This window comes from Orycteropus afer, unplaced genomic scaffold, assembly GCF_000298275.1.
Source record: "Orycteropus afer afer isolate SDZICR_OR568_19922 unplaced genomic scaffold, OryAfe1.0 scaffold00234, whole genome shotgun sequence".
In the NCBI taxonomy this organism is placed as follows: domain Eukaryota; kingdom Metazoa; phylum Chordata; class Mammalia; order Tubulidentata; family Orycteropodidae; genus Orycteropus; species Orycteropus afer.
Window position 1 is genome coordinate 4,197,987 of NW_006921821.1, and position 11,595 is coordinate 4,209,581.

The window sequence follows — 11,595 nt, forward strand, 5'->3', positions numbered from 1 at the left end:
GGCATGTGTAAGAGGCAATTGAAAATACCATGGCTTGAGTTAGGCACACCTTAGTCTTCAAGGAGATGTCTTTGCTCTTCAGCACTTGAAAAGGATCTTTTGCAGCAGATTTGCCCAATACAATATGACATCTAATGTCTTGACTGCTGCTTCCATTGGTGTTGATTGTAGAACCAAGTCACATGAAGTCTTTGATGACTTCAATCTTTTCTCCATTTATCAGATGTTGGTTATTGGTCCAGTTGTGAGGATTTTTGTTTTCTTTATATTGAGGTGTAATCCATACTGCAGATTGTAGTCTTCAATCTTCATCAGTAAGTGTTTCAAGTTATCCTCATTTTCAGCAAGCAAAGTTCTGTCGTCTGCCTATCTCAGGTTATTAATGAGCCTTCCTCCAGTTCTGATGCCATGTTCTTCTTCATATAGTCCAGCTTCTCTGACTATTTATTCAGCATACAGATTGAATAAGTATGGTCAAAGAATAAAACCCTGACACACTCCTTTCCTGATTTTAAACCATGCAGTATCCTCTCACTCTGTTTGAACTACAGCCTCCTGGTCTATGTACAGGTTCCTCATGGGCACAATTAAGTGTTCTGGACTTCCCATTCTTCTCAATTTTATCCATAATTTGTTATGATCCATACAATTGAATGCTTTTGCATAGTCAATAAAACACAAGTGAGCATCTTTCTGGTATTCTTTGCTCTCAGTCAAGATCCATCTGATATCAGATATCTGACATCTGATATCAGATATCTGACATCTGATATCAGATATCTGACATCTGATAGTGCTTGTTCCACATCCTCTTTTGAATTCAGCTTGCATTTCTGGAAGTTCTCTGTCAATATACTGCTTCAACATTTTTGCAATCAGAGTGTCTGGGATTTTGCCTTTCTCACTTATGGACATATTTTTTCAAATTTTAGAAGAACCATACTTTTTTAAATAGCTGCATAATGGCCTATTGTCTTCATTTACTATAAATGACTTAACCATTTAACTAATGCTTGCTATTTCAATTGCTCATTTTTTATAGATGATTTTGAAGCAGGCTTTGTGTGTGTATGTGTGTGCCTAGTTGAGCTGAATGTCTAGCTTCTCATAAATAATGTACATTTTTATACTTATTTTCATCATGATCAGGTCACCCTGCACTTTCTTGATGTACCTGGTAATTTAGATATTCCTAAGCATTCCAGGGAATAGAAAAATTGCATTGCAGCATTTTAGATGACATGAAGAATTGTGACATTGTCACTACTCCATTTTATCCAAGTCCCTTCATTAAACAGGCTTCTGAAATTCCTCTTTCTCTGAAACTTTTCTGCTCAGTTTTCAGCAGTGATGATTTGTGCTTACTTGCATCTTTTGAGGCTTCCTATTCACTCTCCAAGAAGCCCTGGTAGCGCAGTAGTTAAGTGTGTGGCTGTTAACTGAAAGGTCAGTAGTTTGAACCCACCAGCCACTCTGTGGGAGAAATATGTGGCAGTCTACTTCCATAAAGATTACATATAGTCTTTGGAACTATGAGACTGTTCCACTCTGTTTTCTAGGGTTGATTTGAATCAGAATCGACTCAGTGGCAATGGGATTTTTGGCTTATTCACTCCCCAAACGTGCTGACCCTTTGCTTCCCTTGAAAAACCTGCGAGTTCCTTGTCTGTTCAAAGATGAAGTCTGACTAAGGTCCAAACTAGGACCCAGGATGTGGGGAGACAGATGACCCCTTGTGATTCCTCCTAAGTGACTCTGATCTCATCTTGCATAATTCCAGTGTGGTGTGTTGAGGACCTTGGGTTAGAAATCAGAAGGTCTGGGGATTCAGCTCTGATTGAACATTTACTGGCCTTGGGACCTTCAATGTCCTGAGCTCATTTCCTCATCTCTCATACAAGGATAAATATCTGTCCATTTCACATAATTGTGAAGAATATGACAGATAATCTATATATGAACACACTTTAAAGCACTCTAAAAGATATATGGGTATAGGAATGTGTGTGTGTGTACAAAGTTATTTCAGGGCAGAATTTTATAAGTATTTTAAATTTGACACTGTGGTGAGTACTTTTTTTTTTCCACCAAACTGTACTGCATCGTTTTTAAAGGGTTAAACTCTACCTTTTTTGTTCTGTATTTCCATAATTTTTAAAAATAATCGCTAAGTATTTTAATTTACAATTATTCATTTTATGAATAAGATTTAAATATTATTATTCAATCTTATTCATCAAATGTTTAAGGAAGTGTCCTTAGAAAAACTGTAGTTGGTAGTGTTGTCAAGTTCCTTTACATAACTCAGATAAAATAGTCTATTAGGCACTCACATACAAAAAAGGGCAAAATGAAAGCGTGGGGGTGGTAATTAAAAAAACAAAACACTAAACTCACTGCCATAAAATCTAATCCTTGGGTTTTCCAGGCGCCTCTCTATGGAAGTAGATTGCTCAATATTCTTTCTGAGGAGTGGCTGGTAGGTTTGAACCGCCAGCCCTTTGATTAGCAGTCAAATGCTTTAGGCACTGCAAGACCAGAGCTCCCAGAATGGTAATACAGGCTTTTATTTCCGTGGCTTAGTGCCTACGGCGTTTGGCTGCTAACCAGAAGGTTTGCTGTTCAAAACCACCAGCCACCAGCCACTCCTCGGAATGAAGGTCGGGCAATCTACTTCGGTAGTGATAAACGAAGAAACCACTCACTGCCCGCGACCCGCATCTGACTCGTAGCAACCCCTCCTTGGGTTTCTTCCTTCCGAAAAGAGGCTTGTGGGTTTGAACCGCTAGCCTTCTGGTTAGCAGTCAAATGCCTCAGGCACTACGCTTGGGAAACCCAAGGCGGGGTCGCTATGAGTCGGATCCAGCTTGATGGCAGTGAGTTTGGTTTTTGAAGTTTATGTTTGTATTGTAAGAACGTGAAATCTGCAAAGTGTTATGAATACTTAGACAGAAAAAAACATCAGAGGAAATTAAAATTTCTTTCACCAGGACCAGATGTTGTGTTAAAAAAAGATAACAATAAAGTAATTAATTAACTAAAAGAACAAAGTAGTTGAAATCTTGTGTTAAGACTAAGCTCCAAAGCTTCTAAACGAATCAATGCTCTTTTGCTAGCACGAAGGACACGATAATAATAATAATAATAATAATAATAATTAGATCCAAACGATCCTTCCTGTCCTCCTTAGGAAAACAAAGTGAAAACCAAGTCACATCTCATTTTTTGAGAAATCCTACATTGTCCTTGGCCACCAGCCAAAGGGGGATGGATGGTGGACTGGGCAGCCAGGCTGCTGTTCCACGGCGGAAGGCGCCGGCCGGGTGGTGAGGGCGCGCGGGCTCCAGGGGCCTGGCGGGGCTGCAGACCGCAGATCGCAGAGAGGGCGGGAAGGGTCAACAGGGCAAATACTTTCTCAGAATCCAACAGCCTAGGCGGCCTTCAGCGGATTTTGTTCTCCAACTAGCCCACTTTCTCTCCCCACCCCCCACACTCAGACCTGTGTGACTGCAGCAGGTCAAACCAACTACAGAGTTGGGGAACAAGGGACGCAGGTCCCTAGTTCCTGGGCACTTGGGGCTTCAGAGAGCGACCGGCGTCCTCTCTGGTCCCAGCAGCTAGCAAGTGGACCCTCCCCCAGGGGAGGGGTCTCTGGGGCCGAGCAGCCGGGCGCCGGGGAGGGGCGGAGGTGTGTCCGAGGGGCCCTATGGGCGGGAGTGACGGCCGAGCCTGGACTCCGTGGACAGTTCACTCCCAGACAGCCCCAGAGCTTGGCTGCTTTCTTCCCAAGCGCACCAGGCGCGGCGGCGACATGCTCGGGGACGGCGCGCTCCTGGCCTCTCTACTCTGGGTGGCCGTGCATTGCCAGCAGAGAGGTGAGCCGGCGGGGAAGGCTCGAGGGACAAAGCCGCTGCCTGCTCTTTTCACCCGGACTGGGGGTGATGGGACACGTGGATCTCCTACGCCGCCCTGGGAAGTGTCTCCCGGGTGGGGGCGGAGCGGGCTGGGGACGCCCTCCGAGTACTTTGGGGCAACACCCTGGGGCCACTCACTTTCTCGGTTTGTGGGGACTTAACTGTGTTGAGGTGGCGGGAGTTGGATGCTGCCAGAGCAATGGTAGGAGGGCACCGACCCTGCCCCCTTTCTAGGAGTCAGTCAGTGGCTTAGATTGTCGTGCGGCCGGAGAGGCTGGCTGGATGCTCACTCCGGCACCCGGTAATGGATGAGAATGGAATTGTCCTAAATCACTTTTACTGTCCTGCAGCCGGACGCCTGATCGTCCGCGGGAGCACAAGGCAACTCCTCTCCGCCCCTCGAAGGCCGGGTGCCTAGCTGGCAGAGTCCCGTTAAGAAGCGCGTCTTTCTCTGTCTGGGTTCCCTAGATGGCGTCCGGGGCCCAGATGCGCCCCCCTGCACTTCACTCTTTGTGCAGTCTTCCAAGTGGTCAGACCAGCTCATCCCGCGCGCTAGTTAGACCGTGGTCACTCCGGGACAAGGAGGACGCTGCGAAAGGCTGGCTTTCACTGCTTGCTGCCGGGTGCAGTGGCTCTCAGTGCAAGGTTTGAGGAGAACAGAAACCTCAGGCGAATTTTCAAGGTTTCTGTCTCTTTCTGTGGACATTTCCTCCAACTCTACCCACAGGGTTAAGTATGACTAGCGAAGCTTCTTGTTGGCTAGGCAGTCACACATATCTCCTGAAAATGTATTACTGTGTGCAATATATGGCAAAGGATTATCTGCTTACAAATGCAAATTTCATTTAAAAAAAAGGTAGAAGTCAAAAGTAGGCGAAATGCGAGCTACTGTCGTGAGAAAGTGTGTGCTTGGAATTGTGCTGAGTTGTGGACTGTGCAGAAAGGAGGCAGTTTCATTCATTCAAGGGTTCACTATGAAAGCACTGGACCGCAGCTGGGAAGGGGGCTTTGAATAGCGCGGCTCGGCTTTGCGCGGACCTGGCTGGGAAGCAAGACATTTACATAGCTATCGGAAGAGTAGGCTTTTGACCCACTCCAAACCTAACTCATTCCGTTCAGGTTGCTGAAAGTGAACAACTCCTGGTTTCCCATAGTGTGGGAAATGAGCAACTTGGCCCAGTTTTATTGTTCTAGGAAATTGAAAGTCCTAGCACAAGGAGGGGCCCTGCATGTTTTCCGTGCTCCTTAGGACTCCTTGGCTTTGGCGGTTATGAATGGTGTTTGGAGAAAGTGGGACAGCATGAGGCTTTCCTGCTTGGAGACGCCGCACAGCCACAGCTGCACAGCAGGAGCCTTGGAATCATTCACAAAGCATTTATATTTGCAGTCCCTTTCCGAGCCCAGAAGTCAGGTTGGGTCCACTTAAAAGTGCCTCTGAAAAACGCTCTGGTGATCTGCTTCTAAAAAACCAGCCACTGAAAACCCTGTGGAGCACAGTTTTACTAACACATATGCGTGGCCAAGAGTCAGAGTCTACCCAAGGGTGATGGGTGGTTTCCAGGTCTCAACCATTAACCATACCTTTCCTGCGAACATCCTTGAGGGAGTTTTGATTTAAAAAAAAAAAAAAAAAAAATGTGCCTTTTCTACATAGCATTAGTGATTTGTGAAATATTATCAATATGGACATAATAAAATAACCCTGACTTGCATATCATCTACTAAGTTAGTTTATGGTGTTTATATGATTGAAAATGACTGTTATCTAATAGAATTGAGATAATTAGGATTCCTGGGTCATTTAGAAGCCTCCCTAGGTAACCTTACAACTCACTGGGTGTGACCCAATGACTCAATTACCTTTGAAATGTAACCTGCTTTAAAGTTACATATTCCTAAGCGTATAGGAGTCTCTGGTAGCATAGTGGCTAAGGCACTTGACTGCTAACCAGAAGGCTGGCGGTTCAAACCCACCAGCCACTCCTCGGAAGGAAGGTTGGGCAATCCTACTTCCGTAGTGATACTGCCTCGGAAACCCAAGGAGGGGTCGGAAACCCAAGGAGGGGTCGCTATGAGTCAGGGCTGACTCGACGGCACATAATAACAACAACAACAAGCGTATAGTAAGAGGTGGTATGCTTCTAAAAATAATGCTGTGTTAAGTCCTCTGCTTGCTATTAGTAGAATTATAGTCACTTCATGGGTTGCCTCAACTTTTCTGCTTTAAATCACCCACTCCCCCAAGGGAAAATTAGGCAATTTCAAACATCAAAATTTATAGAAGAGACATTCACTTCCTTCTCATAAACAAAATGGTATTCAAATTTAGCATGTATATCCCCCATTGTAGGTACACCATAGTGTGTAGTGTAATGCATTTCAAAGGCACATTTTTCTTTTCTGTAGCTGTAATCCCCAAGTAAGGGCCAATAAAAAAATACTGATTTTAGCAGTTGGAAACAAGGATCTGTGTAATAAAATCACTGCTTGTCTCCTGCATATCCCAGAGTTTGGCTCAATCCTTTTTTCCCCTTTCTTTTTTTGAGACATTGAATATAAAGCCTACATCCATAATTACTTAATCTGGTATGGCAGAGAATTCAGATGCATCAAAAATATGAAATGAACATATGCACTGGTATCTTGTACCACTGGGTTGCTTTATAAGCTAGTATATGTTTATATGATAACTTACTATTTTGAGGTAGTGATCCTTGCGATGTCTTAACATTTTATAATTAATTCATAAAGCCCTATAGATATTCATTACCACCTACAGTAAATCTGTATGGTCAAATGGCATGAATTATATCCTCAAGTTTCAAGTGTTTTATTCTCTGACTTTACTAGTTGTTGCAAATTGGACAAGTTACTTAACCTTCTTGTGCTTTAGTTTCACCATTTGCAAAATGGAAATAGTAATGGTAACTACGTTGAAAGGATATTTATGATCAAATGAAATAATGCAAGCAATGTGTTCAAACAGTGCCTAGTACAGGGTTAACCCTCAAGGAACATTATCTATGAATACCATTATTACTATTTTATACAACACTATTGAAACTAAAACTCACTGCCGTGGAGTTGGATCCAACTCATATCAACCTCTCCTTAGGTTTCTGAGGTGGTATCATTATGGAAGTAGATTGCCCAACCTTCTTTCCGAGGAGTGGCTGGTGGGTTTGAAACACCAGCCTTCTGGTTAGCAGTCAAATGCCTTAGGCACTATGCCACCAGAGCTCCTATAACAATATTGGGGAGGCCTATTCCAAGGTATATTCCCTGAGATTGCCTAATCATTTAAAAATCTGAGTCTTAGTCTTGGAATCAAATAATCTTGGGCTCAAATACCAGACCTGTCACTACCTTAGCTGCAACACTGGGCATCCCTGAATGTCAATCTTCTTATCTATAAAATGGATAGGATTGATGTGATGAAATATTCCATGAACAATGTTAGCACAGTGTTGGGCATGTCACAGGTGTTGAGGAAACAATGACAGTTATTAGTATTTTGCTGGTTGTGCCTGCCCCTCATCCTGGACTCTCTCCTTACCCTTCTCATCACTGACTATGCCATATGATCATTGACACTTGTTGAATTTACCTTCTAAAATATCTGCAGCTATGTTCTATTTTTCATCCCTACTGCTAACTTGGGCCAGGAGTTGTTTGCTTTTCCCATGAAATAGTGTGACACTTCTCTTCTCCTCATCAGCCCTGCCACCACTGTAATTTTTCTAAACATTATTGGATAAGCACACACAGCCTTGTTAAAAATTCTTCATTGACCCCACACAGTGATTAGGATAAAGTAGAGGCTCCTGAACCTTGTCCATGCTCCTTTCCATTTCTCCCCATTTTGCATCGCTTCCTTATCACATTGCCTGATGTCCTCCAAGTATGGCTTACTAGCATTCTTTGTGTCTAAGCCCATGGCCCTCTTGTACGGTATACCCTTTTCTTGTCTCCTCTCCTTTCTGTACCGTTTCTACGGGCTTAGAGTTACGCTTTCTGCACTCTTTACTTCTTAACACATGCACACAAAATGACATTCATGTACCACATTGGGGGTTAACTGAGGCTATTGGTAACCCAGCTGGCCTGCCACCCTATAGTTGAAGGTCATTATCTCAGGCACACTTGCACCTACTTGTTCTTACCAGTGTTTTCTTGGCACGTGGGGTCTAAGTGTCGGACAGGTCTGTAGGTTCTAAAACCCTGGAAAATCTTCCTAGTTTTCTGAATTATTTATTAGGTGCTTTTCCCAGGACTCCCTGTGCTCTCTGCCCTTAATGGCGTTGTCACACTTCTCTATTATTGTACTTATAATATGTAAATAATTGACTCACTTGTCTGTCTCACCCACTTACTTGGGCTTCTTGAAGACAGGGACTGTTGTACTCATATATCTGTCTTACAATTCATATCATTGTCTTACAATGTTCCTGGCAGTTTATGGCCACCTGTCTTTGTTGAGCTACACTGAAATGAGTATTTTATTTAGGAATGAAGTAACATTTTAAAAAATAATTGTTTGAATAGATAATCCATGTGCATGGTACAAAATTCAATAAATACTAAGAGAAACATTGAAAAAAAATTGTCTTGCCTTTGTCTCCCTCTTTTGAAGCAGCTACTGCTTTTAATTCTTGAATATCTTTGGGTATACTTCCAGAGATGTTTCTTTAAAGCAAACTACTTCATTAAACCTACTCCTTCCATAATTGTGTAAGAGTGGTGTGTGCATGTGTGTGCGCATTAATATAAGATAAAAAAGACAAACCAGACGCTGTCAAGTCAATTCTGACTCATGGTGACCACATGTGAATCAGAGTAGAACTATGCTCTGTAGGGTTTTCAAAGGCTGATTTTTCAGAAGTAGATGTCCAGGCTTGTCTTCTGAGGTGCTTCTGAGTGGACCTGAATCTCCATCCTTTTGGTTAATAGCTAAACTTGTTAACCATTTGCACCATCCAGTGACTTCTGATGGTGTAAGATGGATACCAGTTATTTCCTGACAAATAAAAAATCCCTTTTTCTACTGCCCTCCCTGCCCCATACTACTTCTTCAAAGTACCTATACAAGATAGTAACACATCACTTAATAAAAGTAAATATTTGTAAACTCTTCAGCTTTCAACTTGTTACTTCCTAGTAGGTTTTTGGCTGAAAGGTATAGAGCAGTACTTCCCAGATCTTTTGAAATTTGAAAACTACTATTGATTTGGTGATTTTGAACTCCTGAAAGTATTTACTATAGCATTAATAAGCTATTTTTTTAAGTCATAAAGAATTTAAAAATATATTTTAGGACATTTATGACATAGAGAAGTCAGATTTGAGAATAGTTCTACTAAAAGTTAAGGATAGTGTTTTATTAATTTTACCAATAAATATGATTAATTCCTGGAACACTATGGCAGACACTGAAAAACTTAACGTTTTAAGTAATTCCTATGGATAAAGTTAAGCATGCACTTTGATTTCAGAAGCTAACTGGAGACACTTAGAGAGCACTCTGGATCTCAGACCTTAACTGAGGTTTTTAGTTACCTTCCCTAGTTACATTTAGCTTGGATGAACAAGGTAAACTATAGTCTTATGAGAAAGATATGTGTAACTTATTTACATGTTTGCAAACAGACATTGTTTTATTTCATATTTATTTTTTATTTGTTTTATTTCTTAAATACTAATATGTATCCATGGACAGTTGAGTAAATTAATGCATTTTGAAATTAATGAGGAAAAAAAAAACTTTATAGAAGTAATTTACTTAAGGTCATGAACCAGGTTTCTGTTGGGACTTGCCTGTCAGGGAGCTATTTCAGCATAAAACATCATGCTATACTTGGGTTCATTGTATTTTTATATCCTTTACAGGGAGGGGGACAGTCCATCCCCAGAGTAACCATTTAATACCTCAGAATTCTTCCACTTGAGTCTTTGTTTTCTTAAGGCTGGATCAAGAGCTTTCTTTGGGTTAACTTTTTCCCAGTGACTGTGTCAGGATACAGACAAGCAAGGCTGTGAGATTCCAAATCAGTGTGGTGGATAATATTCTTGTCTAGGTAAGCATTTATCTCACAATGTTAACCCAGAGATGGCTGTGTAGAAATACGTAAGAGCATGATTTCAGTGTGTGCGTGCATTTTCCCCCATCTTTTGAATCAGCCATTTGAAGTTTGAATCTCTTCATTCCTGAAGTTATCTTTGAAGTCCGATCTGTTGGCCCAGCAGGCAGTGTTACTTAAAGTCTTGTGCCAGAGAACCTCCTGTATTGCTGGTGGGAATGTCAAATTTAGATCAATAAGTATTTATAGGAAGCACCGTCTTTTCTCATTCCCTGAAGTATTTCATGCATTTTGTTCCATTGCACCATTATTTCCTTCCAGAACCTGAGGAAATTCTCTACAGTTACAACAATGTTAAAGATGATGCTTACACTTAGCACATCATTTTCAGTTAAGACAACATTTAGAAAGAAAAACCCTCACATTGCAATGCTGATTATTGTACACTATAGATATTGAAACATTTTCCAACCTTCTTTTAATGGCAAAAGTTTACTCACATAAGTGGTTATCTTGTTATCTCGGGTCCAGCACAAGGAATTCTTTCCTTCTTCAAATGCCCATTTAATGGCCTTCTTTCAGTTACCTTGGCTGCTTCTTTCTTTTCTCCTTTTTTGTATCTCCTTACCCAAATTAACCCTCTACAGTTTTCTTTCTTTTAAAAATCCTCTGATTTTTTTCTGTTATTGCCACAATTTATCACCATCTGTCTCAATGACCATAACTGACCACTCTTAACAGTCTGTAATGTTAGTGTCTCTTACTTAATTGATTCCCATACTACCCTTAGAGTAATCCTGCTGAATTGTGTCCTTCGTAATGTCAATCCTCTGCTTCATAGAGTTCCAACTCCTCCTTACCTGCCATGGCCCCTGTAGGCCCTTAAGACTGAGTCACCTTTACTCACATCTCTCTCTATCCTAATCCTTCCACTTCTTTTGCAAAAGTCTTTATCCTCTCTGTCTAATTGCACTTGGTATATTGACTTTTGCTTCCATGATTTTGTTCATACTACTCCCTAGCCCGAAATATACCCTCTTTTCTTACCTGAAATCTAACTGGACCACAACTTACCATCTTAGGACAGCCCTTATTCTTATGGCCTTTATCAACTGTTCCATTTCTGAAATTACATTGACTTTTGGGAAGAGTCAGGTTTCTCAACCACCCAGAGTTGCCATCTGGTCCTCTTTTGGCTTGCTTGCCAAGAATGCCATCAGCCAATGTAGAAAAGAAGGGACATTTGTCTTTTCAAGATCAGAACTTTTGATCCCAACATATCTTTCAATACACAGATAACTAAGTGCATGGGGTTCTAGTGTTAAGACCTGAGTCATTGGCAGTGAGAGGGTAATAACACCCACAAATTCTTCAGAGGCGGCAGGGTTGCCTTAAAAACAAAGCAAAGCAAAACAAAACAAAGCAAAAAAACCAAACTCATTGCTGTCTAGTCAATTCCGACTCATAGTGACCCCTATGGGTTTCCTAGGCAGTAAATCTTTACGGAAGTAGATTGCCCAGCCTTCCTTCCGAGGAGTGGTGGTGGGTTTGAACCACCAACCTTCTGGTTAGCAGTCAAATCCCTTAGGCACTATACCACCAGA

The 11,595-nt window shown here is 41.7% G+C and overlaps 1 protein-coding gene across 1 annotated transcript in view; it reads left to right on the plus strand.

Moving 5' to 3' along the window:
* The first annotated feature begins 3,706 nt into the window (after positions 1–3,706).
* The window catches only part of LAMA1 (laminin subunit alpha 1), a 227,631-nt gene continuing 219,742 nt past the window's right edge, over positions 3,707–11,595 (plus strand). Inside the window, exon 1 of the mRNA XM_007949015.1 lies at positions 3,707–3,875. Within this exon, the coding sequence (XP_007947206.1) occupies positions 3,707–3,875 (169 nt within the window). The remainder of the gene's footprint in view (positions 3,876–11,595) is intronic.